Source organism: Dipodomys spectabilis, unplaced genomic scaffold, assembly GCF_019054845.1.
Source record: "Dipodomys spectabilis isolate Male_0828 unplaced genomic scaffold, ASM1905484v1 ptg000649l, whole genome shotgun sequence".
In the NCBI taxonomy this organism is placed as follows: Eukaryota; Metazoa; Chordata; class Mammalia; order Rodentia; family Heteromyidae; genus Dipodomys; species Dipodomys spectabilis.
Window position 1 is genome coordinate 341,325 of NW_024871326.1, and position 26,943 is coordinate 368,267.

Genomic DNA, 26,943 nt, shown 5'->3' on the forward strand with positions numbered 1-26,943 from the left:
AGTGGCCGCCTCTTCCTTCAGATCAGGAGTGACCAAACTTTTTCTGCACAGAGGTCAGGCTCTGGTGGCTCACACCTGTACGCCTAGGTATTCGGGAGGCTGAGATCTGAGGATCAAGGTTCAAAGCCAGCCTGGGCAGAATAACCCTTGAGAGACTCCTGTCTCCAATTAACGGGCAAAAAGCAAGGCTGTCTCAAGCGGCAGGGCACCCACCAGCTGTCAGTGGAAAGGGTAAGTGAGACTCAAGGCCCCGAGTTCAAGCCCTGGTGCTGGAAAAGGAAAAAAAATAAAAGGTGGGGTGGGGGTGGGGGTGAAGAGAGGATAAAGATACAGGAGGCGTGATTCAGGTGGTAGAGTTCTTGCCTTGCAGACACAAGGCTCTGAGTTCAAAACCCAGCACCACCAAAACCAAATGAATCACCTGGAGGGCAGCTTAGATGCCGGTGGAGAAGCATTCTAGACTGGGCAGGCCCTTCAGCCAAAGAGGCAACTAAGCACCCAGTACCCCAGACCCCAAACCAACCCTGGAGGACTAAGCACCATATCAAAGGACGTGGTAACACTGAGACCTAAACTGAAGTGCCCCCACCCTACCCCCCCCCCAGAACGGGGAGCAGGGAACGCTCTGGGGGCTCCAGAGCAGGCAGCGGTGGTCAACCAAGGTTGATTTTTTTTTTTGCCAGCCTGAAGCCTTGACAAATCTGAAGACATTTTTTTCTTGTGACACTAGAAGAGCAGGATGCTCAGGCAATCCGGGTAGATACCAAGGCCACCTGCCCTCCCCCAGCCCAGAGAATTCCAGATACCAGTGAAAACCATTGTCTGAGGGAACCCTGCATGCCACCCAGCTGTGGGTGAGGGCTAAAGCTGCAACTGCCATCATCTTTATTTGTTGCCGGTCCTGGGGCTTGAACTCGGGGCCTGGATGTTGTCTCTGAGCTTAAGCCACAGTTCTGCTTCTGGAGTGTGTGTGTGTGTGTGTGTGTGTGTGTGTGTGTGTGTGTGGTTGGTTGGTTGGAAATGAGAGTCTCATGGACTTTCCTGCTGGAGCTTTGAACCCCAATCCTCAGATCTCAGACTCCTGAATAGCTGTGGTTACAGGTGTGAGCCACCAGGCTCATCCATCTGTGTATCTGTTGCTGAGGGTGGAATCCTGGGCCTCCCCAACTATCACGTAGCGACACCCCAGAGCTCTCTGGTTTGGGGGGAAGTTTGATTCCATCAGAAGCGAAACAGGGGTGCCTTGGTGATCATCGTTGGTGAAAGGCCTCATGCACTTCCTACAAACAACCAGCAGGTGGAGGCAAAGGAACGGGGTAACCAAGGTGGAAGGGCGAGACACAGCTGAAAGTTCTTTACTTCTCCAATCTGCCTTTCTTGGACAGGTAGCTTGAATTCTTCTCCCCAGGGGAGGAAGAAGCCAACCCGCACCGCTGATGGATGCAAGCTCCCACTTGACCTCTCCGTCCCAACTCACAGGCCTGGATGCTGGCAGTAACTGGGAAATAACAGAGCTGTGATGTCAAAGGAAACCATCCCCCTTCCCAGCCCCCCCCCCCCAAAATCTGGGGACAAACAAGAGAAAAAGGCACCGTGTCTCCAGCTCCTAGTGAGAAACATATCCACACTGGTGATTTGCTTTGAAGAAAGTCTTGGGAGTTTGGGAGAGTTGTGTGGTGGGGAATAGATGGGCACAGGATTTTGGAGGGGCTGAAATGTGGGGGTTTGGAGAGGGCTGGTGAGGGTGGAGATTTAGCCAGCGTCAGCTTTATATGATCTTGATGGAGATCAATCTTGCTTTGACACCAGGAAGAAATCCATCCATAAGTGGCCAGACAGGATAGGACATGGAGAAGGATTTATTTAGGCTGGGCTTGGGGGTGAGGAGGTAGGGGGAGGGGGTGTGGGGGGGGGGTGGCGCTTCTCCTGGAAATAGAAGGCTGATTTTCTTCCTGTAATCATTCTACAATGTGGAAAATACTTTGTGTGTGTGTGTGTGTGTGTGTGTGTGTGTGTGTGTGTGTGTGTGTGTGTGATGTTTGATCCTTTTGCTTAAAGAAAAAGTGAAAGAGGCAAAGAGGATAATAGAGAAAATACATCGGGGCAACCTCGGCCTTCGGCTGTGCGTTTGGGGCCGACTGTGTTCCAGAGATACAAAGCAATTATCTGCTCTGGAAAAAGTAAAACAAACAAACAAGTCCCATCCTTCTCCTTGTTACTTCTTGTTCAGGGGATCCTCAGATCCCAAACTGGGTCTTCCTGCCACAAACAGGAGCTTGTCCTCCAAAACCCAACCCCAATGCCCACACCTGCCTGACCCAGCACTTCAGAGGCTGAGGTGCAGAGGAAGGGGAAGCTCCAAGTTCAAGGCCAGCCCAAGCTACATAGGCGATGCTCTCTCCCTCCCTCCTTCCCTCCCCCTCACCCCCCCACACACTCCAAACCCCTAATTCTACCAGCTGGCTTTACTGAAAAATCTCTGCTCTGTCAAAGCAGCCACAGCAGATGGACCGGGTCTGTATCATAATCCTATCTCAATAACTTATGTAGAAGCCAGAGACTCAACAGGAACCTAGACTCCAACTTCTACCCCCCCCACCTCCCCTCCCTACCATTCCTCCCCACCCAGACCTCCCCTGAAGCTCCTTTTAGCCTTGATCATGGGGGGGGGGGGGGAGGCATCTAGTAAAAAGTAATTTTGTTTTATGAAATGTAGTTTCCTTTTATGGCCTTCGCTAGGCCAAGAGAGGGTGACCTTAGCGACAGGAAATTAACACAGAACTCATTGAGGGTGATAACGGCGGTTCATAATCTTTTGACTGATAAGTTAATATCATTAATTAATCCACTAATTGCATAGTACTTGAGTTCCTCCACCCCAGAGTCTGGAGACTTAGCTTCCAAATAAGCAAGGGAGAGAAAGCGACAGACAGACAGAAAGACAGACACTAAATTTTTACCTAGCCCAGTTAGTGTCCTCCCCTCATCTGGCTGGGCTGACACATCTGTGAGCATCTTAAACCGCAGGTTCCCACCCGGCAAAATGCACATCTGCCCAGTAACATTTGTATATGATGCCAAGCGATTGGCTGGAGTCACCTAGGAGAGGGGGCACCCACTCCTGGACATAAAAAGGTTAAGACAACAACAACAATAACAACAATAATAATATGATGTCAGAGATGCGGGCGCTGGGGACTAGAATGCACCCAGTGAACAGGGCAAGAAGGAAGTTGGCATCCCAGCACCCATGTGGGAACCGTGGAGAGAGAAGCCAGGGCAGGTGGGCAGGCGGGCACCAGGATGATTCCCCAACCCCAGCACCCGCCACCACAGCCCAGGTCATTTACTGGGAACCCCAAGTGGTGCCGGATCACATTTCAAAGGCTCAACTAGATCTGCAGCCTGGGATCCCGGAATGGGGTGACTGGGGGGAGTGTGCAAGAGGGGTGGGTACCTTCGAGGTGCCAACCAGGCTGCCTCCAAAACTGGAGATCCGGGAGTCAGAGGCCCAAGGACTCTAGCCCGGCCCGGTGTGCGTCTGAGGCACAAAGCACCTTGATCGAGCTCTGGGCTGGGGTGCGATTTGCTGCCTTCCCCCAGTCTGCACCAGGCTGGTGCTGGCATTGGCACTGACCCGGACTGCAGGTCTGCGTCCTCTGCTCCCCTCTTCTCTTTGGTCAGGAGAATCTGTGTCTCCCACCCCCATGCCGGGGCAGGAGCGGCTGAAGTCCTTGCAAGGACTTCCTGAAACACCAAAAGGCTGGGGCTCACTTCCTGACCTGGACAGAAGAGACAGATTTAGTTTGCAGGCTGCCCTGCTTACCATGATCCAGAGATTCCCAGACCCATTCCCATTCTCCCCACAACTTCCACCTTGGGCTCCCATGGCCAGGAAAATAAGTTGTTTCTGCTTTGGGGACCCCCTCTGCTGTAGGCATTTTTTTTCGGGGGTGGGGTTCTGTCTCCATCCTGTCTGTCTTGATCCATCTAGGCACATAGGCCTCCTCTCCCCCAAACACCCCATCTTCACACCCCCTTAGTGTTTACTCCCATACAGAAGAGAGAACCGAAGGCCAACGTAAAGACTGCTTTCGTATTTCACAACAGATTCACAAACCTCAAGAGCATTGTAAGAAAAAAGAAAAAGAAAAACCAGCACAGGAGCCCTTACTCTGAAATCTAACACTCTGCAGTCCCCTTCGCTACATCCAGGACACAGACACACCTCCACCTGAATGAGAGGGGACTGCTTAGAGTGGATTCTAGAACTCTCTGGGTTGGCAGTTAATTCTCTTTCCATAATCCTTACCTGCCCTCCTCCCAGGGTAATCTCGCATCACTTAACTATCTTGTGCTTCGGTTTCTTCTGTGGTAAAACAAAACAAAACGGCGCTTTAAAAAAAATAAATAAGAGGAGCACACCTAGGGGGTTAATTTTTCCGGGGTCACTTTTGTGGGTGCGTGGTGGAGCTCCTGGCACCAGCACAGGCCCCGGATGCCAGCTATTTTTATGATGGTTGCGATGTGCACTTTGAACGCCGACATCTGCAACGTATACTCCTTGATTATACGCATCTTGATTATAAAACAACTCAAGTGCATTTACATCCGGAACTGTCTCCAGCCGGGGCTCCTCACTCCAAATTGGAAGAGACGCCTGCCGATGGGGCATGCATGCACGCACGTGTGTATGCACACACTCATACACACACACACACATACACAGGTCCTTTAACACCTGCAGGTCCTGGCCTGAGTCTCACCCCCTCCCCCAGGTGGGACCCGATGGAGCCGTGGCCCAGAAAATTCGCTGCTCTGGGCTCTCCTCCGCAGCAGCCACTCTCCTGACTGTTCCTGGTGAGGTCCAGTTTGGAGATCAACAGAGCAGAACGGGTGGGGAATAGGAAGCACCGCAGAGGGCGGCTGTCTGTGTCTGTCTGTCTGTCTGCTAGCTTTAGGGGAAAGGGTCAGAACCCAGGGCTGGAATTGTAAGTTGATATTCGGGAACGTTTCCCCCCACGCACCCGCCGTGGGCCCGGGGCGGGCGCGGAGGGGACGCGGAGCCGCGTGGGCGCAGGCCAGGCCGGCCCTGGGGTCGCGCACGCCCCGGGCTCCTCAGGGGGCTCCAGAATCCCGAGAGGGAGGGAGGGAGGGCGAGAGGAGGGAGGGAGGGAGGGAGGGGAGCGCAGGGTTGTGACCCCGGCCTCTGCCCGGGCGCGCCCTTCGGGCCCCAGCAATTAGCACCGAGAGGTCAGCAGGAACCCGGACGCCTCTTCCCCGGCCTCAAAGCGCAGCAAACGGCGCCCCCCGCCCTCCCCTCCGCGGGTCCCCGACGCCAGGGCGCAGCCGGGCCTGGGGCCGACCTTCCCGACAGGCCGGGGTGGAGGGGAGGGGGGGCTCTGGCCCGCACCCGCCTTTGTCACCTTAAATCTACAGATCACCAACTCTCCCAGCCCCGCTGACCCCCGCGGGGGACACGGGGGACACGGGGGGCGGGCAGAGGGACCGCGGCTTCCTGGGGAGGTGGCCTTTGTCTCAGGAAGCCACCGGCTTCAAAGCAGTGCCCACCTGGGGTGGAGGTGGAGGCCTGGGGGGGGGGGTCGTCGGCTCCCTCCCTCCCCCCGGCCTCAGATGACCCCTCCACCCCGGCAGGGTCCCCCCACCCCACGCACACACACAATACACCGATCAGGGGGAATCGCCAGCCGCGTCCACGCTGGAGTTCTTCCTGGAAATCCAGAGGTCAGAGGGCGGAGGGTGACCCCCCCCCCCCAGTGACGGATCCCCCCCACCCCGGTCCGATCCCGGGGGCGCGCGGGAGTGGGTGGCGGGCAGGGACCCGCGGCGGATCGTCCCGGCCGGTGCCCGGGGCCGCCCGCCACCGGCGCGCACTGGTGGGCCGGGCAGATAGGTGGCACTCGAAGCCCGGGGGAGGAAGAAGAAGAGAGAAGGAAGGGGGGGAACCACCACCAAAGCAGGTTGAGGCGCCGGCCCCGAGTGGCCCCGGCGTCCGCCGCCGCCACCATAAAGCCCGCGGCGAGATTGCGCCGGCGCCAGGTGAGTAATAGACCTCGGAGATGCGGGGCGCCCGCGCCCGGCCCCGCCGCCGCCCGCGCCCGGCCCCGCCGCCGCCCGCGCCGCCGCGGTTACTCATTAACGTCGCCGTCCACCGCGAGACGCGCGGGAGATCGCCGATCAGAAACAAACAGACAGACAGATAGAAGAGGAGGCAGAGGCTGGCCCCAGGTGGGCGCGCTGTCCCCACTGGGGCGGGGGGGGGGGGTGCTAGGGGAGGGGGAGGAGGTCACCACGACGGCGATCAATAGACCAGAAAAGCTCTCCACCCCCCCCAACACCCCGTTCCTCTTCGAGACCAAAGTCATTTGCTCCCCAATTTGGGAGCGCGCAGCCGGGACGCGCGCCCTGGAAATCTCTGGGCCTTGGGGGAGATCTAACCCCCTCCTCCCCCCCCCATTACCAGCTCCACCAAGCCCTTCCCCAGTGGGGAAGACCAAGTGGTCTTCCACTTCGAATCGTCCTTCCCTTCCCTTCCCCGCCCCACGGCTCGGGAGAGGACGTTGGAGGTGCCCCACGTGCCCTCCTCCAGATGGTCCCCAAAAGGTCCCCTCTTCCTGGGACGTGTAGGGGGGGGGTGGAGGTGGGGGGAACTCCTCCCGGCCGGTCAAGAGGCCTGGAGGTGACAGGGACTTGGGGCCCGGCTGGCGGGCTCCGGGGTGAGAGGTGGGGGGTGGGGAGTCGGCCGCCAGGCAGGCTCCGGCTGGGACTGCGCGCCACGGGCCCCGGGAGGGGGGGGGGACGAGACCGAGGACGGAGGGCAGAGTCCCCAGAACTCCCCCCTCCTCCCTCCCCCTCTGCCTCCCCCCCCCCCCAACACCTCCAAGGCCAGGGTGGAAGGATGGAGAGCCCCAGCCAGCCACCCAGGCCATCTCCTCCATCTCACCGAATTGATTCCAAGATAAACGGAACTTCAAAAGGCCCACTCCCGTCGTGACCTGGCCTGCGGGGGACCTGGGGGGAGGGTGCTGGCCTCTTCCCCCTCCCCCAGGCCTGCCCCCAAACTCCGGGTGCTTTTGCCTTTGGAGGTCCTGAGACCTGCCACCCCATCCTCTGCCTCTCCTGGTGTGACACGTTGGCTCGGTGTGCGGGACAGCTGGACAGCTGGCCGTGCGGTGCCCGCCGTGCCCCGGGGAGCCTGCCTGCCTGGCTGGGGCTTCCTGCCCAGCCCGGTCCAGATCCACAGCCCGGGCTATGCGCCCTGGGTATCTGGGGCCTGGGGAAGCCTTCGGCCTTGTCTGTTCGTGTCATCCCCGAATGGGGGGCTTCCTGACTGAGCCCCTCCTCTGCCAGACAGATTCCGGGGTGCCCACAGAGATTTTTGGACTTGGATTCCACAAATCAATGTTTAAAGAAAAACAAGACCCCAAAACAACTCAGACGGGATTGAAAGGAAAACATTCCTAGCCCACCACCTTTCCTTTTTCTTTTCGTAGTTCTTTTGGTTTAAGTTTTTTTTTTGGGGGGTGGGGGTATATGGGGGAGGGGAAGGCTGACAGAAGCCAGGGGGCCAAGTTTCTCTGGCTATTAGAATCCAAGTATCTGCGATCAAATGTTCCTTACCACTTTAATCATGCTGCTTCCGTTTCCCAAGTCTTATTTTCAGATGCAAGCTGGTGAGTCCCTATAGAGTTAAGGGACTTTTTTTTTTAAAGCTTTGTAATTTCAGTGACATCTCATTTTGGCTGGGGGGGGGGCAGTCATAATTATTTAAAGGTGAAGGAAAAGAGAATGGGGGGGGGGAAGACACCCCCCCCAGCCTTCTTTCCCTTTCCACACTGAGGAAAAAGCTCAAGGAAAGTATTTCACACAAGGCCCAAAGACATTTCAATAAAAATTTATTGAAATTTCAGTGTTTTTAAAGACGGGGAGAGGGGGAGGGATACAGAAAACCAAAGAACTCTATAACACAAAATACACCTTCATGGATTTTTTTTTCCTTTTTTAACGTTCAGCACCTGACTTCTGGAGTTGTGAAATCTCCTTTCTCTCTCCTCTCGGCTAGGTACCAAAACTCAAAATGCCATCAAGATTAGCCACAGTAGTAAATTCCACTTTGAAGGAAGTCAGAGACTAGCAAACACAAATATGAAAGCAAAATTAATAAGTCAAGCCGCAGCCCCTGCACGACTCCCTACCCACACCCCTCAGCAATCCCCCAGACACACTGGGGGATTTCGGGTTTTAAGAAATTGAAAACGAAATCCGGCAACTCCTGTTGGCTAAATAAAAGAGGTACTAGTACTCCCCTCCTCTCCCAACTCTCGAATACCAGGGAGGAAAAAAAAAAAAAAGAAAAGAAAACCAACAAGGGAAAACAGAATTCTGTAGACAGCACTTGGGGAAAATGTTTTCTACTGTGAAACTGCACTCTGGGTGACCTAGAAATAAAACCAACTAAAAGAGAAGGATAAACACAGGACAGTTGCGATCTATTTACACAGAAACTATGTACAATGTCAATAAATTAAAAGTTTTAATTTTTCTTCCCGAGCATTCATAGTCTACCTATTTACAAGTTATCAAATAATTACATAAATACTTTGTCTAATAGTCTCGCTTCTTTTTTTATTATTTCTTAAAACCTTGTTATTGCATATATGGGAAGGAGAGAGAATGAACTGCCACAGAGCTTAGCTAAAATAAATTCAGCTTTCTTCTCCCCCTTTCCAGCCTCCCCCCCCCCCCCCATCTCTTCCCTGGGTTAAATCCAGCTGTGAGTTAAGGGCTGGGGGAAGTCAGGATTGAGGGAGTGGGAGGGTGGAGGGGGGTGATTTGCTTTGTCTAAAAGCAGGCGTCCAAAATAAAAACCACGAATATATATGACGGTGAAACACATGCAAGAAGACCTAATATCAGCTCTTAAAACATCACAAGAATCGTATTTAAAATGACACAGATTTCCTTAATATCGGCTAAACAAGAATCACGAGGATTTGCCTTCCCAAGCAATGGCTTCCGGGGGAATTTATTGAGATCCGACATACAAGTCACTGTAAAGTTTTCCAATCTCCACACACAGAAGCGTGTTAATTCATTTTGTCCCCCTCCCTTCTTTCTCCTGTTTTTAAAAACACATTTTTTATTTGTTTCCACTTGACACTGCGAAGGGAAAAAATATATATATTTATAGAAACCCACACAGAGAGAGATATATACATGCCTTTCAAGCCCTCTCTCTCCCGGTGGGCCCTGCTACCTTGGTTCTTCTTAACCTCAGCTTGCTGACCAGCCTCTGCGGGAGTTCCTTTACCTCCAGCCCCAATCAGCTCCAAACAACAGCCATCTCTGAACCCCAGATAGACAAAACCACGTCAAGGTGACTGGTTTCTGGGTACAACCTCTCCACGAGAGTCCAGGCTTCTTAGATACCACTGCAAAGGAAAGGGTCACCCCCAGACAGGCCAGGCCAGGCTGCACCTCCAGAGGGGGGGGGTGCTGTTATTTTTACATCCAACAAAGTGCACTGAAGACTTGACCAGAACTGGAATGAAGAGACTTTCCCGGGGTGGGGGGTGGCGGGAAGAGGTTAAGGGGATGCACTGCGGGACCGGTCCGGCTTAGCCTCTAAGCCGCTCACCAACCGCTGGATACTCTGTAGTTCGCTGGTGGCCGCCTCCTTCTCGGAGCAGAGTTTGGGTGACAAGGCCACCGAGCTGGAGGAGAGCGTGGAGGAGCGGCTGTTCAGTTCAGAGCCGGAGTCCACGGCCACCGAGGCCGGGCTGGTGGCCAGCGCGGTGGCTTTGGCATCCAGGGGTCCTGTGGCCGCGGCGGGCACCATGGAGGGCAGCGCGGTGGTCAGCAGGCTGCCGCTGTCCGGGACGGGCACGGGGATGGAGTAGGGGCTGTAGCGTAGGCGCGGGCGCATGGTGTTCAGGTTGAGGAACGGGTGGCGGTGGACGGAGCTGGAGGCCGCAGCGGAGGAGGCTGCTGCGGCCGCAGCCATGTAGGTGTAAGGGTAGGGGAAGAGGCTTCCGAAAGGCGACATGGCCAGACCCTGGGAATGGAAGACAGAAGCCACATACAAGAGTGAGCACACATACAAGGGAGCAAACAAGCAGCCCCCCCCCCTCCAAGCTGGATGGACAGGGGCCAAGCTTCAGGGTTTCTTCCCTGCTAGCTACCTGGGGGCAAGGCGCTGAGTGTGTGTGTGTGTGTGTGTGTGTGTGTGTAGTTTCAACTCAACTGTGTCACCCAGGGCCACAGCTCCCTAAATATGATAAACCAGAGAAACCACAAGCAATCCATATATACTGATTGGGGGCTGGGTCAATATTAAATGAGCTGATGCTTGTAATACAATTACCCCTTCTGCCAGGTTCTCAAAAGTGCCAGAAGTTTCCCTTACTGGCAGCTGCACCTGTTCAAGGGGGTCTCCCCCTTCCCCACCCCCCACCCCAGACAGCCTAGGAGAACCACACAACATGCTTTGTCAAAACGTAAGTCTTGTGGGGAAGGGGGGGGAGGGACAGGGAGGTGGGAAGGTAATTGGAGGGAAATGGTAAAATGGCATTACCCTCCCAGGTGAGAAACTCAGGCAAGGCTTCAGTGGCCCAGAAGTGCCCACAGGGACTAAGTGGCAGAAACAGATCTCAGCCAGATCTGCCTCAGCCCTAAGAGGTACCATTGCAGCCACCCCCTCCCCCCCTCCCCCTCCCGTACCACCTGCTGCTGCTGCTCCCCCATCCCACCCCAAAGCAGGGAAGGAGAGGTTAAACCAGAGCAGACACCAAGGTTTCCCTCAGCCTTCCCCTCCCCCACCCCACCCCCAACAGGAGAACTCAATCTGCCCTCTCGGCCCAAGAGTGGGGAGACGAATCTGCTCAGACAAAACAACAGGCCAGAAAACCCGAGACCCTTTCCGTGGAGTTCAGAGCCTCCCTCCCCCCCCCCCCCAGCCATGCGGCGTCCCACACAGCTGTCTGAGCCACACACAGGCCTGCTTTAGTCTCTCTGATATTCCCACATGTGCCCTAGGCCATTAACTCTTTGTGAGCTGGGCCGGGCGGCTTGGGGGTGGCGGTGGAGGGAGAGGGACTTGGAATGAGAAGGAAAGACTGTAGAAGGGGGATCTTCCCCTTAGCAAGCCATTCCCCTCCCCCTCTCCTATTTCCCCAGACCTCAGTTTCCCTTTGGCTCCAATTCCTCCAGAGGGTGGAGAGAGCTCTGGCCAGGAGACACCGAGGCAAAACTGGCAGCTCCAAAAAAGTCAAAAGGGCCAGAAAGACACCTTCCCAACCCGGGGTATCAGAGCCCCAGCTCCATCACGAGCCAACCAACCGAGCTGTGTGACCTCAGACAAGTTCACTCCGAGACGGTGTCTCTGGACCTCTTCCCCACCGGGCTGAACAACAGAGGTGTCAGAGTGCCCAGAAGGAGAATGGGGTCCAGTGAGTGGGAACACAACCCAGCCGGCACTGCCGCTGCCTGGCGGGGGGCATGTCTAAAGGGGGGCTGGGGTTTGCAGGGGGAGGGAATGGAGGGGGTGAAAAAGTCATGATGACCTAATGAAGTCCTGGGCCGCGTAGCGGGTCCATAAACCTAATGGCGCTCTGCCACACGGTGAGTTAAGGCTGCTGGACGGAGGCGCGGAGGTGGACAGGGGGAGAGGAGGGCGGGCAGTACCTGCGAGGCCAGGACGTGCTGCTGCAGGTGGAAGGGCAGGGTGGCGGCCGACGCTCCCGACAGTCCCTGGGCGGCGGCGGCCGAGGCCATGGCGGTGGAATCCAGCCCGGAGACCCCGGTGGACGCCCCGGACACGGTGGCCAGCAGGGGCCCCATGCCCGCCGCCGCCATGCTGGAGAAGGCGCTCCCCATGGCGAACTGGCCGGGGTGCAGGAAGAGGGGGTGCCCGTTGAAGAACTGCTGGCCGGCCAGGCCCGGGGCGAAGCCGAGGCCGGGCAGGGGCCCCTGGGCCAGGTGCGCGGTGGCGGCCGCGTCCGTCTGCACCGAGAGCGGCGCGAAGGCGTCCTTGCCGGGCAGCGCGCGCGCCTCCTCCGCCCGGGCGGCCGCCACCGCCGCTGCGGCCGCCGCGCCCGGGCTCCGCCGCTCCTCCGGGCCCGGGCCGCGGGTGCTGGACGAGATGGTGGCCGGGCTGTGGCGGGAATCGGGCGACGCTTTGTCGGGACGCCCGCCGTCCCGGGGCCCGGCCGCGAGGTGATGCTGCGGCGGCGCCCTGGGCGCGGGGCTGCCCTTGTCCCGGCCGCCGGGCTCCTCGGCCGTGGTGGTGGAGATGCGCGCCGAGTCGCAGGCCTCGGGACCCGGGTCCTCCTTGCTGTCGGCCTCCGCGTCGCTCTCGGCCTCGCTGGCACACAGATCTACCCGGAGCGGGGCAGCGACAAGGACCACAACACGGCGGGCGTTAGCTCCAGGACGGTCCCTGCGCGCGCCCCCCGCAGCCCCACCGCAACGCTGGGTGGGGTTTGGGTTGGGCCTTTTTCACTGGCTGGGTGACCCTGGGCAAGTCCCTGGAATCTTCTCCCAGCACCCCCCCCCCCCCCTAGAGATTTTCTCTCTCTTTCTCTCATCATTTGCAACAGAAGGGTTTGGAGAGAGACTTCTCCAGGCTTCCACAGTAAGAATCAACCGAGGTGTCCCACCAGGCAGACGCTGGAAGTCTGGACAAGTCACCTCTTCTCATTATAATGACGGGTTTTTTGTGTTTTAATTTAAGGGAGTCACGCAGAGCTCTCCTGTGGGGGAGGCCAAACCCTGCACATCTCCACCTCGTGTGCAAATGAACTTCTTTTTGGAAGGAAAACGAAGTTACTCTAAAAGTCACTGGCTTCATCACCATTCCAATTACCTGCCCAGCCTTTTGTTCAACCCCACTGATCAAGGTCAGCCCTTTTGGCCCCGACCCCGTGGGGACTGGTTTGCAAAGAATCCTGTCTGCCCGGTGAATTGCTTAGGGCAGACACCAACAACCCTCACCCCAATCAATACACACTCCCCAAAGCCTCAGCCCCGGCAGAGATGGATGGGTGGACGGGGGTGTCCCTCCGTGCACCAACACACACACGGGAGCAGTAACTACCCCTCTTTTTCCCTCTTTTTCTTCCCGGCTTCCACAACTACACCTTCAGTGGGTTGTCAGTCCTACCAGAAAGCTTAAGACAGTAAAGGAACTCTCTTTGATTACACTCAGAGAGGGTGTGCTTGCTCTTTTTAAATGCAGAAAACAAAGGGAAGCTCTATCTCCCCACCCCCACCCAAGCAGGATCCACGGCCCCTCCCCCCCCACCTCCTGCCCAGGTCTTGCCCAGGTGAACTGCTAGCTTTCTAGCTGTCACTTCCTGGGGCGTTCATTCCCTAGGCCTGAGTGGCAGAGGAAGTTTCCCCATTCCCAACCTGACACAGTTTTAACCTACACTTCAAGGTAGGTGGTCAGCCAACAGTCAGATGCTGTCTTGACTGGAAGAGCAGCTTCCAGAACCTTCCAAAAAACTGCCCTCCCTCATCAAGACCTAATAGACAAACACAGCATCACCTCCTTCCCCAGCCAAGTGCGGATTTCTGGGAAAGAGGAAGACACACCTGGCTCCTGTTCATAGACCCTGGCAGGGGTCCATGGGCTTCTAAAGGGTTAATCTGGTTGGCCCTGCCCAGGGAACTTCAGACAGGAGAAGGACCAGGGGGGGGGGCCTCCTCCCAGCACCCCCCGGGGTGGCCAGACTTACCTTTGAGGTTTGAGGTCCCCACGGTGGAAACAGCCGGGGAGGAGGCCTGAGCAAAGCAACTGAAGGCGGCCTGCTCGCTAGAAGACTCGTCTGAGGTCCCTGTATCCTTTTTCTGTCTCTCATCAAACACCCGCATGGATTGCAGGGTGAGCTGTTTCCTGCAGAAAAGGATGCCCGCACACCACCCCAACATTACCCAGTGAAACTTACCCATTTCCCCTCTGGGCTTTCCCCAGCTTTTAAACATCCAACACACCTCACCCTGCCGGCCGGCCTGTCTTCCTGCCTCTCAGAGATCACAGGAACGCTGCCATCAGCTGGGCCCAGGGCAGCCACTCTACAGACCCCAGCATTGTTCTAGAGCCCCTCTAAGCCTGCCCTCTCCAGAGTGCTAGCCCCAGGGGTAGTTAAGGAGGGAGGGAGAGAGGAGGGCTCTATTTGGCATTTGCTTACCCTGTAAAATCTTGTTTAAAAACAGGTGAAAGCTGGGGCAAGGCCAGGGACAACTACATTGGTGGCCCCAGAGACCAAAGGGACCAAGAGAGACTGTCTGTCCTCAGCCTCCTCTCCCCAACTCCAGGATGGTGGCTCAGATGGGCAGGAAGTGGTTACTTCACTGTACACTACACTGTAATTGCTTCACCAACATATTAATTGGAGTTCAAATTTATGTAGATGTTAGAAATTGTTATTTTTGAATCCAAGGGGATGCATTAAAAATGGGGGGTTTTTCTGGATTATAGAGAATGGTTTGAAAAACCAGTGGTGGGAGGGTGGCCTCTCTCATATAGACTGACTGTCTGCTGGGAAAGAAGGAAGGAAGGAAGGAAGGAAGGAAGGAAGGAAGGAAGGAAGGAAGGAAGGAAGGAAACATTAACTCAAGAGTTAAGCCAGCTCTGATGGAATTTGGAAGACAAAATGGCAAAAAAAAAAAAAAAAAAAATCCCAAAAAGCAATTGGTGATTGGTTTGGTCTTTTCCTGGGACCTGCCCATGATGAACTTCAACTCATTAGCAATTAATTAGCAATAAATGAGAAGTAACCTGTTAGCCATGATGATTTTCTCTCAGTGACAATTGTTTTAAAGGTAGAATAAGTACTGACCACGCTACTGGTGAGTATGGAATGGGGGGGGGGGGGGGGGGAATGAAGTGATTTCCCAGGGAATTTTCTCAGCATTCATGTTTCCTACCTCACTTTTAACACTAGAAAGTAAAACTCACAGAAAAAGCCATTTTTGGTAACTAACACAAGAAGAAAACAGAGATTCTGACTCACCTTTTCTCTCTCCTGCCATTTCCAGTGTCCCGAAAACCTTTTGCGAAAGGGTTGTTGTCTATTTTTAACTGGGTTATCTAGAGGAGAAGACACAAGACAGAGAGAGACATTGGCTTTTCTTTCTAGAATGTTCTCAGGGTGTCTCACTGGAAACAGAAGAAGCTAACAAGGTGTGCCTGTTCCACATAGGCTTCAGGCTGAAATTACCTAAAGGGAAGTTTTTCTGTGGGTAGCGAATTAGCTTGAGCTCAGAGAAAGAACCCTCCCCCTAAAGTTGTCAGGACAGACACGCTGGCAATAAAGAGTATGCTTCCATTTGGGTATTTTTTGAAACACAAGGTAATTAATCATCAAAGATGTTAAGGTACACTCATCCACTACTACACACACACACACACACACACACACACACACACACACACACACACACACACACACACAACCAACCTTGTCTGAGAATCTAATAAGATGATTGATAGTTTTTCTCTACCCTGGTGCTAGAATGAGTTAGAATCTTTTTTCCCCCCTTTGGCTGGGGAGTGGTAGTAGCTTAGGGAATTACAATGCAGAAGCTTACAGGTTTTAAAGAACAGAATGGCCTTGACTAGCCTTGGTGCTCATTTCTACACTCTGCCACTGTCAGGCCTCCTGGTCTGATTAAAAACACTGTACTATTACGTGAACCCACTCAGCAAATACAACTCTCCCAGGAGGCTGGGGGTCAGGGAGGCACCTTACACACCACGCAGGGCCATCAGAGCCTGCAGTCTCCCAAATTCTCTGTTTAGGGAACAGTTGCTCTATCTGCTCCTCAGAGATGGCAGAGGGGGCTGTTTGTTTTTGTAAGAAGTGACTGCAGGTAGATTGCAAAGGACAGGGTGACATCTTGGCAGCACCTCCATGAAGGCCACCTTGTTACACATCCAGGGACCCCAGGCAGTGAAGACAGTGAGTTCCAAATGCAGGGGTGGGGCTAGGGGGCCTGGATTGTCCCCCTAAGGTCCAGAACTCAGGTGAGCTGGGGTTCTGGGGTGCAGTGCTTGAGCCTATCCCCACCCCCCTCCCAGCCCCAGCTGCCAAGCTGGGCTCTGGTGAGTCACACCCTAAAGGCCATTTTCTCTGTGCCTCTTGTGCTGTTCCCAGTAGCTCTGGGTCAGCAGACCTGCAGGTTCTAAGCCCTGCCTTCCCCCCCCCCTTGGGGAGGGGGGAGGGAGGGAGGACACAATCTTCAGCTACAGGCCCAAGGCAGGATTTTTCCAATGAGGTGGCAACTTTGGCTACCTCCAGGTAAAGACCTCAAACAGTGATGAGGCGGTCCCCTCTCTCTGTCTCTCACACACACACACCATAAAAAACACAGCAGCATAAAAGGTAATAAAAACCAGACCAGCTACTCAGGCTAGAGGGGGGAAAACCCCCAACCTGAGTTCCACCAAGATCCTCCCTCTCTCAGAATCCCAAGTGGCTTTTGCCTTAACATTTTAGCTGGCTCATTTCAAACCTTTTTTGTTGTTGTTGGACCCTCCTTCTTGAAGAGGAGGATGAACACTGAAATCCACCAGACAAAGCCCCCCACCCCGACCCCCTCCACCAGGGAAGGGAGGCCAGAGGGGAGGTGGTGGAGATGGGTGACAATAGTGAGAGAGTTTCTAGCTGGCAAAGTCAGCTTCGCCTGGGCAGATTCTGCATTGGGTTCAGAGCTGGAGTTTGTAGCTGACTGTAAGTTTTTTATTTTTGCCCCTCTGCCCTCCAAGGAGAGGCTGGGTTAACATAACTGTCCACACAATGGCTCAAGACTCACATGTAAAATACCTTTTAACGTTCTTCAGAAACTTAAAGGGCAGGAAAAAAAAGATAGCATCCTTTTATTTTTCCTTTTTTTTTTTAAAGGCCCTTTGGGTTACCTTATCATTCTGGTAAGCAGTTACAGCGATGAATTCGGTTTCTGGGAACAAGTAAGTCCGAAATGTACTATAAGGCAGCTTCAAAATGTCATTGGCTCGGACAATGTGAAAGCGGGGTTGGTACTTATGCATGGAGTTCAAGATGGTCTGCAGACACGGGAGAGAGAGGTACATTAAAACAAACAAAAGATCTTTTTAAAGAAAGAAATTAGCAGGACAAACAAGGTGACAGGATGACATTTCCTACCCCCACCCCCCCACCCCCCACCACCGGGTACCAGGGCTGGGGACCTAGCTCACTTCCTTAGGTAGATTTCACTCTGAAGTTGTTATCTTCAGAACAATCTAGATGGCTCCCGAATTTCCACCAAGGCTTCCCTTGCCTCACTCTAGCCATCTACCTTGAACCCTAGCCTACCTGAGTCCCCAAACGACATACAACCCCCCCCCTCCCCCCCCCCCCGTTAGGATGCCTGATCTGCTTGGGAAGGCCAAAGTCTTCAAAGACAGAGAGAAAAAACATGCATTTTAATTTACAAAATGATTCAGTACTTTCAGCGTCCGCTAATTGACGAGCTCAATCCACTTAAAGCCCTGGGAGGTCTGAACTCTGGAGAGAAATATTTATGTCCTAATCAAATCAGGGGCTTCAAATGCAATTCCGGCCCACTGAAGATATTTCCGCACCATTCCTGTCTTCCTGGACCTAATCTTCCAGCTTATTCCTCGATTATCACTTTGTTTATTTTATTGAAATGTCGGAGAGGGGTAGCGGAAAAGGGCAAAGGTCTCCTGCCTCCCCTCCCCCCCCCCACATCTGACTTCTACATGCAATCCCCCAAGCCTTCTAGAAAATTCTAAGTACCCTCTCACTGAACCCCATGCATGCACTCATTCCTCACGCCTGAAGCTCTCTGAGCCTCGTTTCTAATAAACCTGACTTTGACCTATGCCCAATTGTCTTTTCATAAAAGAAAATAAAAATTTCCCACACGCGTTCACACCCTTTTAAGCCAACGGGGTCAAAGCTCGCAAACTTTTAAAAAAGCTCTCTCCCATGAATTAGCCCGGCAGGTTTCAAAAGAGCAGATTTCTTTTCCTTTTCTTTTTTTTAAAGTGAAATCTTTTCCAAACACATCGCTTGGCGACTGACCCCCCCCCTTAAAAAAACTTTCAGTTCTTTTTCTAAACTTCAATTCTAGATCCAGCATCAACTCAAGAACGTGACCTGGCTTACAGTACAGGAGTTTAAAAGTTTTCTGAACCTCACTCTCTTTTAGAACGCGAGGCCTTCCACGAACCAGAGAGAAACACATAATAAACCCTTCTCGAGCTCTCTCGCTAGCACAGATCCGACCAGCTTGCTCTCGAAGAGAAGTCAGAACCGAGAGACACGGGATTTATAAGGAATAAAGGGGCAGCTGCCTTTGGGGAAGGGGAAGGGGGAGGGGGAATTGAGAAAAACAGAATTTTACTTAAGAGAAAAAAAAAAGAGCAATGCAACTTACAAATCCGTGTTTGTCGGAAATGTTGTTGGTGAGTTTCAGCTTATGGAAGGTGACCACTTTAGACATCCATTGTTCCCCGGTAGCGGGGCTGTCGGGGTGAATGTACATTCGTTTTGGCATCTCTGGGTCAGCCTTACCGGCCACCATCCACCGAGAATTATGGAATTTATATCGACAGTCATCAGCAGCTATGATATCCATTAACAAAATATATTTGGCCTTTTTATCCAGGCCTGAGCACCGCACTTTAAATGGAGGAAACATTCGCCTACAATAGGAAAAAAAATAATATTAATAAGAGGAGAGAGAGAGAAAAAAAAACCCACTATACATGGGCTGAGAATTGTGGGGATCTTGCTCTCCTCGAACACTGAAACAAAGTTTTCAACTTTCTCTCATGACTGACTGAATTTGTATAGATACATATTTCCAGTAGGGCAGCTAAGTGTAAACTTGTTTTCCTGCTCACTGAATGATCAAACAGGCTCAGTTTCTTTTTACAATACCGATACCCCAAGATCCAAAACAAATGGATCATGTTCTATTTCTCTCCATGGTTTAAAGTGTTGTTTGTTGTTGTTTTCTTCTCAACTTTCTCCCTGTGTAACCTCTGTGCTGAGGGGGAAAAAAAAAAAAGTTGCCTGTCTTTTTCTGGGAGCTGGGATTCTAGCAAAGCATGGTAGAATTTTCCAGCCGCTATTTTTATGAAAATGTTAAATGTATCAAGGGAATAAATAGCCTGTGACAATCCCTCCCTGCCGAGGGGTTGTAACCAGGCTTTGGACAGATGCTGGGGCTGTGTTTTACAGATGCCCAGCAGATCTGGAGGCCTGATGACCCACACACCCACCGGCGGAGTTCTTAGCCACATTCCCCCATTCCTTAGATCAGAGACGGCAAGATCTCCTGCCCCCAAACTCTGTTTAATTTCACTCAAGTGCTGGCATTTAGTACTTGTGACTTAAAAGGAAGCACTTCCTCGGGGAAAGCCGGCTCCAAGCATCTTGTGGGTTGCAGAACTTTCTGTCCAACTTTGGCCTCGTTTTTGGTCGGAAGGAGACACAAAGCTGGGGATATTTAAGAAGCGGGATTGTATTTTGTATCCTTCCAACGTAATACCTTGGGGGGGGGGAACTTCAGTGCTCCCCCCTTTTTTTAATGAAAAAGAAATCAGTGATTTCAAAACGGATGAGCCTGGAGGCCTCCCTTCCAAGCTGGTCTCTACCAGGCATTACGTAAAAATACGAATTCTAATATTCGCAGGCACAAGAACGGGAGACAGGAACACATCCTTCAGGCTCCTTGGCAAACGTAATCTTAATTATTCAAAAATTCCCCGCTGGACTCCCCCCTGGGTGGGGGAATGGGGGGGGGTCACACACAGACAGTTGAGGAAGGGTGCTAGTAACCAAACAAACCAAATCACCCTTCCATTGAGTGACCCTGGCAGCCAGGCTCAAGGCCCCCTTCCCACCCAGAGGCCAGGCTGAAGAAGAGAAATGGGGGGGGGGGGGATAGGGTCAGGTCCAGGGGGGCTAAGCACAAAGGAATGTCCTTTTAAGTTTCTCCCTGGGAGTACAAAATAAACCAGGTACAAACTCGCCAAAGCTCAAGCCAGACAGTGTCCGGGGAAAGATCTGAGAGCAAGCTGCCTGCAAAAGAGGGTGCCTTTCTCCAGCCATGGGGAGCGGGGACGGGGCTGGCTCTCTGGAAGAGCCCCCCATGTATCCCATGGGTGAACCCCAATGCCCAGGTCCGCTAAAATGTCCCAACACTAGGGCAGGGCCAGGCATTCCCTGTGTTCATTTTGCGGAGGGTAAACTTTTTAAGTGTTCGTCTAAGCCGTACTAACAGGCAAAGCAACCATTCTGGGAAGAGAGAGATAAAGACAGAGGTTAAAGGAAGGGGGGAAGGAATCCTCAGCTAGCTTGGGGAGGATCCCCAGCTCCTCCCCCCCCATCTCCCCGTGCCCCTCACTCACCTTCCCGACTTGGTGATGACCATCTCTGTACCCCGCTTGTGGAACTGATCCCAAAGTTCTTTGGCCTCCAGATGCACCTTGGGGTCGTCCTCCACCTCTTCCTCGGGCTCCATGCTCTTCAGAGGCCTGAGGTGTGCCTGCGGCCCCAGGGACGAGAAGGGGAGGCCGGTCTCGGCCGCCCCCACCAACTGATCCATAATGGGCTTGGCCAGGGCGCCGGGCAGCGAGAGCGCGGCGGCGGCGGCGGCGCCATTGGGAGGCAGCGTGAGCGCGGGGAAGAAGGGCGGCTGGTGACCCAGCACCGCGCTCATGGCGAAGTCCGGCGCCCGGTGAGGTAGGAACGGATGGTAGGCCATGCTTGTCCCAGGAATGACCGGATCTCTCATGGAGAGACTCATCCACTCCAGGCCGGGGCTTGGGGGGTGAGGGTGGGGGGTCGGCCGGGCAGGGGTAAGGAGTGGGGGGGACGGGAAGCCGAGTCCGCAGCTGCCGCCGGGCTTTTTGCCTTTTGTTGTTGTGAGTGGTGTGGTTTTTATTCAACAGCAGCACATACTTTAAAACAACAACACAAAACCAAAAAAAAAAAAAAAGAGGAGGAGGAGGAGGAATAAATCACAACGAAAGCACTTCAAAGGGAGAGGGGGCGAAGCGTCTCTCTCCTTTGGGGGGGCGCGGAGGGGGGTCGCGGGGCGCCTGCCTGCCGCCGGCTTGCGTTCCTTCTCCAGAAGTCACGGCGACAGCTCAGGAGCCGCGGTGCTGGTTCCCCGGTGTCTTGACAAAGCCGCTCCGGGAAGTGGGTCTCCGACGCGGGAGGCGCGAGCCGCGGGGTCCCCCAGCGCCGCCCGAGCGCCCGGGCGCACGGCTCGGAACAGCACACTCCAGCCCGGCGCGTCCCCGGGGTCGCGCCCCGGGCCCCAGGATCCCGGCTGCAGAGGCGGATCGCCGCTCCGGCGAGGCTGCGGCGGCGGGCGGCGGTTTTGTTTTGGTTTGGTGGTGGTGGTTGTTTTTAAACCGTCCTCTCGCGGTTCTTCTTCCCCTCCGCCCGCGGGGAGATCGCTCTCTTCCTCTCCCTTTCTCGCCCGAGGCGTCTGCAGTTGGCGCTGAGGACTCGGCTTGAACCGGCAGCCGGAGAGCGGAAAAAAAAATGTCTCTCCTTTGGAAAACGAAGAGAGAGAAAGGAGAGAGAGAGGGAGGGAGGGGGGGGGGAACTGATTGAAGCCCTTTGCACCAGCTCTGTGAAAACTTGAACTACAGCCTGGCTTCCGCTCGTCCTCCTCTCCTCCTCCTCCTCCTCCTCCTCCTCCTCCGGCTTTGGGAGCTCCGGTGAGTGTCCGGGTTTCGATCCGAATCCAGCTGGATCTTCAGACGGGGGCTGGAGGTGGAAGGGGGGGGGGGGAAGACTCTTCTCTCTCCAAAAACGTGAGCCAAGTCGCTTCCTAAATCTGCATCCGAGGCGCGCAGGGCGTGGGGTGGGGGGCGGCCCAAGGAGGAATCGGAGAGGGTAAAATGGAAAGGAGAGAGAGACAGAGAGAGAGAGACAGCGTCAGCGAAGAGAGGGAGGGAGCGAGCGGGCGAGCGGGGAGCTCCGCGCCACCCTCCTCGGCCTCCAGGACTCGCGGGGCGTCTGCTCGCCGGCTCTAGAAGGTCGGGCTGCACTGAGGGCTGCGGGGAGCCCCAGGCTTCTTGATTGGTTCTTTGACGCTTTCGGACCAATTGTGTGGCCGCATAGGCGTGGTTTTCACAGGTCGAGTGCTGGGGGAATAGAGCTGAGTTATAAAAAGAAGGTGTCGGAAACTGTAACGTCGCCGCTGCCGCGTCTACTACTGCCGGTCCGGCGGAGATGTCAACACGACCCCGGGGGCGGGCGCCGCTGGGGAGCGCGCGCGCACCGGAGCCGCCTCTAGGTGGCTGATCCCCGAGATCGCTCCAACTCCCGGGTTTGCTCAGCTCAAGTCTGAAACGCCTCGGCTTTCCAAGCCCAGCCCCCCCTCCCTCCTCCCTCCTTCTCTCCACTCCCTCCTCTCCCCCGCCCCGATCGAGGCTGGAGGCCGGGCCTGCGAGGAGAAGGGGGAGGGAGGGCGCGAGCCTGCCTGCCTGCCTGCCTGCCTGCCTGCCTGCCTGCCTGCCAGCCCCGGCTCCAGCTAGCGACGCGGCGGAGAGCGCGCCACGGCGCCGGGCAGGGGCGCTCGCCTCTCGTGCGCTCGCGTCTCTGGCTCCTCCGCGGCTTCTCCTCGAATCCCAGCAGCCCGATCTCCTCCCCCGGCTTCCTCGGGCGGGTCAGGCGGGCGGCTGAGCCCATTCGATCGCTCGCTCCTCGGTGCCACAAAAGCCGGGGTTGCGCGCCGGAGCTCCCGGGCTAGGCGGCTCTGCAGCCCCCCACGTGGAGCGGAGCCTCCCCACCCCATCCCCGAGCTCGGGTGTCCCGATCGGCGCGGGTCACCCCGCCGATCTGACTGATGATTATTATCTAGGCTCGCCGGGACACGAGCTCCCGGCTGAAGCCAGGTCTTCACGCAGGAACGAGGGGGTGCGGTGCGCTCCCCACCGTGCCCCCCTCCTCTCGGCCATGTGCAGAGAGACCCAGGCGCCCCTCACCCGCGACCTCAGTGCGTCCCCGCGCCCCAAAGACACGTACACGCAAACGCCTCCGCCGCTCGTAATCCCCGCTCCGTGCGCGGCTCCCCGGGAGAGACGGACGCGGGACGCTTCCCTTTCCTTTTGAAATGTATTTATCAGCCCTGGGAGCCCAGGTTTTGCATTCGGATGCGGGCTCCGGGTATTACGCCCGGATGTGAGTGGGTGTGTGGAGGAAAATGGGGGCTGTGAACCAAGACCGTTCCGCAATGCGTGAAGTTGTGGGTCTGTTGTTTTCCCAGCCGCTGCCCTCGGTGCTTCGGGGGTCGGCGGAGCGCGGAGCTGCGGGGCCGGGCAGGGGCGGGGGAGCCGGTCTCGCTGCCAGGGGCCGGGCAGGGGGCGCCCCGCTAGCCTGGGATCTGCTCCGGGCATCGATCGCGCTTCATCTCTGGATGCCTCAGCCCTTTCTCCACCCAGGGACTTCTCCGTTCACCAGTCAGGAGGCAGATTTGTAAAACAAACCGTGAAGCGCCCCCCCCCCAACTACCTCCGAGGGCTGGAGGAGGCTGGTTCCAGGCCTGGCCCGGGTGGGGATAGGGCAGAGGGGGAACAGGCCTAGCATCCTCACGGGTCAGACCTGTCGCCAAACTGCCAAGACGGTGGCTGTGGCTCCCTTTGGCCAAGCAGGCCCGTCCTGGTTTAGATGAGAGGAAAGCGTAGAGACCATTACTTCTTTATTTGGGGGTGGGGGGTTAGCAAGAGACCTTTGGATGTTAAAGTCACTGGAGAGAGGGGGGGTACAGGGCCCAGGGAATTAAGAAACAGCCTTCCTTCAGGGGTGCGTGTGTGTGGACTAAACCGGATCAGCACAGGTCTCTCCTAAGCCAACCTTTTGCCTATGTGCCCTCCCTCCCTAACCCCCAACCTACCAGGCAAAGGAGCAGCTGGGGTGTGTGTGTGTGTGGTGCCAGTGTGCGTACAAACGCCCCGAGACAGGAGGAAGAACTTTTGAAGGGACAAGAGTTTGTTTCCAGCTTCGTATGATTGACGCACATGGTTCAGAGCGCTTGGCGCCAGAGCCCAGAGATTTCCCTGAAGTCACCGAAGGGAGACGGGGAAGCTTTCTGTAAAACCTGGGTCTGGTCTGGCGCCCCCACCTCACCCCCTGACTCCTCGGGCCTCTCTGCCGGTGGCGAAGAAGAAAAAGAGAGAGCGCAAAAGAAAGAGCCGGTGCCCAGAGTTGTTGGCACACAGCTCCCGCTCTCCTTCCAGCGTTCTCTGCGCGCTGGCCCAGGAAGGGATGGAAGACGCCAGACCTTCCCCCACCCCCCATCGGTGCACAGACTCTCCAGAGGTCACTGAGGGGTCCCCTGGGTGTCTGGAAGGCCAGAAGCACCCCCTCCCCCACCGTGCTCGCTGCAGGAGCTTGGGGTGGGGGCGCTTGGCTGCGCCAGCTTGGCTGCCCCAAATCCTGGCGATCTGGTTTTATCTGCGCTTGCTGGCCGGCCAGTCTATGCCTGGCCACGTTGAGATCAAGCAATAATAATAATAATAATAATAATTCTGCCACTGCGAGGCCATTAACCCCCTCCTCTCCCACGCGGTACCCCGAAGAAGGGGGGGACAATCCACAAGCCAGGGACTGAGACATTTGTATCAGCTCCCCCCCCCAACATTCTGGCCTCCCATCTGCTCTGAAAATGGAAGGGGGGGGACAAAAGAGGGGGGGAAGTTTGATGATGTGGCTTGTGCGGATCTTGTCTCGCTGGAGACTCCATCCAGGGTGCATCGCCCCGATCTGCAACTCTTGAGGCTGGTCTCTAATTCCTCTCCCGTTGCCTGCTTCTTTCTGCAGCTCTTAACCCTGGGGTCACTCTGGCCGTGCCTCTCCTGTCTCCCCCCCCCCTCTCCTGCTGCACCAGCAGCGTGCCAGGGAGGGAGGTTGGGAGGGGGGGACGAGGAGAGAGCGTTTGCGGGGGTTCTGAATCGAAAATGTCGACATCTTGCTAATGGTCTTCAAACTTCCGCCAATTATGACTGACCTCCCACACTGGGCCCCGGGAGGCTCATATTATTCCGGGAGGCCACCATAATTCTGGGATCAAAAGCAGGAAGGTGCGAACTCCTCCTGGTCCCGGCGTGCCGGCCGCGCCCCCCTCCTGGTGGGTGATAAACCCACTCTGGCGCCGGCCGTGCGCCGCGTGATTAATTTGCGAACAAACAAAAGCGGCCTGGTGGCCACTGCCTTCGGGTTAAACATTGGCCAGCGCCAGGGGCAGACTTGTGCCAGGCCTGGCCCCTCCAGGAGGCCGGCGCGCGCCCACCGCCCCGCTGCAGGCTCCCGGGGCTGGCTCCGAGCGGACGGCTTAATTTTTTTGTAGGCAGCTCCACCGACATACTCTCTCTTTCTTTCTCTCTCTCTTCGTCTGTCTGTGTGCCTGTCTCTCCGCTCTCTTTCTTCTCTTCTTCCTCTCTCTCTGCTACTTTCTCTTCTTCCTGTCTCTATGCCCCCCCCCTTCTCTCTCTGTCAGGCACACAAAAGACACTTTTGGAGATGTCAAAGGCGCCTGTCCCTTCCAGAATCCCCAAGGAGACGGGGTTGGAAGGAAGGAGGAAAGCCTTGGGAAAGATCGACAGCAGCTCAAGGGGGAGAGGGGAGGAATTAGGCCTCAAATTAAGATAAAAATTTTAAGCTGTCTTCCACATCCCTCAAAATAAAACTCTCCTAGGAGAAGGACCAAAAAAATGATCAACAGCAAAACGAATTGCGTTCATCAGCCCCGACCGCCACCAAGCCCGCAGAGAAAGCCCCATCCTCGCCGAGAAATGCCGGGGACCCATTTTCCCGAGGGCAAAGTCTGCCCTCCGAGCCCCCAACTCTTCGGGGAGACAGAACTCGCCGACCCCTTAGTGACCCAGTAGTGTTTATCTGACATTTACAAAGAAAAAAGAAAGAAAGAAAAGGAAAGGAAAAGAGGAGAGAGAAGGGGGGAAGGGGGAAAGGATGGTGGGGTAGGCGGGTGGTTTACGTTGGCAACTCTGCTGCAGATACTCTCTTTGGCCTGTGTGTGTGAGGTCTGCTGCTGAACCATTACACGCTTGCTTGGCCCCCTCCCCTTCCCCTTTCACCACCGGCACCTCCCCTTTGCTGGGGAGCTCATTTTCCAGCCTGAGGTGTCTGTCACTAAATAGGGAGTTCTGTTGACAGAGGGCATCAGCGCTGGGGAGGCCGGGGGTCGTAGGCCTAATTAAGAAGTTTGGGGAGGAAGGCTGGATATGTAAACTTCACCTGGGATACCAGTCTCTCAGGCGTAGAAGTGACCACCCTCCCAGCCCATTTAATTGGGGGGGGGGGGGACTTTGGATCCGAAGTTGACGACGGGGATTTGGAGCTTCTCCGTGGCTGTTTTCCCACAGAGGAATCTACAAGCAAGCTAGCAAGGATCCCAGCAGAATAGCTTTCTCTTTGGACCTCTGATTTCCTCTGATTGGGGGTTTTTGCTCCCTTCTATATCCCCATGTCCACTCAAGCCCTAACACCCCAATTCTGATTTATTCCCCCCCCCCAACACACACACACAAACACACCCCACCATGTAGTTCTGAAGGCAGGGTGAACTTCTGCAGACCTGGGAGGGAATTGTTCTTCACTCTAGAGCCTTGAATTCATGGGTTCTCTTCCCAAAATGTTCTCCGGGAGCTTTGTTCTCTCTGATCACACTGGGGCTAGCTTCCTGACCTTTCCTGGGCCACCTTTTGTCTGTCTGCACTTCTCCTCCCCTTTCTGGATCTTTCTATTCCTCTCCATTTGAGAGTCATTGGAATGTGGAGGTGTGATCTTCCCTCTTATATCACCCCCCCCCCATCTCTTCAGTTTTGGGTTCTCCTTTTCTGTCTGTACTCTCCCCCCCCCCCCAACACACACACACACACACACACAC

The 26,943-nt window shown here is 55.4% G+C and overlaps 1 protein-coding gene across 1 annotated transcript; it reads right to left on the bottom strand.

Annotated features, from left to right (window-relative positions):
* Positions 1 to 7,899: 7,899 nt before the first annotated feature.
* Positions 7,900 to 20,844, bottom strand: Tbx3 (T-box transcription factor 3). The gene is made up of 7 exons (XM_042671638.1): positions 20,429 to 20,844; positions 18,448 to 18,715; positions 16,940 to 17,086; positions 15,036 to 15,112; positions 13,758 to 13,915; positions 11,704 to 12,395; positions 7,900 to 10,075 (listed from the first exon to the last, which is right to left on the bottom strand). Exons 1-7 carry the CDS (start codon positions 20,824 to 20,826, stop codon positions 9,608 to 9,610), a joined length of 2,208 nt encoding a protein of 735 aa, XP_042527572.1. The 5' UTR covers positions 20,827 to 20,844; the 3' UTR covers positions 7,900 to 9,607.
* Between the last annotated feature and the right edge of the window lie 6,099 nt (positions 20,845 to 26,943).

Coding starts and splice junctions, on each gene's coding strand:
- Tbx3 (XM_042671638.1), bottom strand. CDS start 20,826: ATGAGTCTCTCCATGAGAGATCCGGTCATTCCTGGGACAAGCATGGCC. Junction 17,087..18,447: donor TTTCCGACAAACACGGATTT/GTAAGTTGCATT, acceptor CCGTGTCTGCAG/ACCATCTTGAACTCCATGCA. Junction 15,113..16,939: donor CTGCTTACCAGAATGATAAG/GTAACCCAAAGG, acceptor CTTCTCCTCTAG/ATAACCCAGTTAAAAATAGA.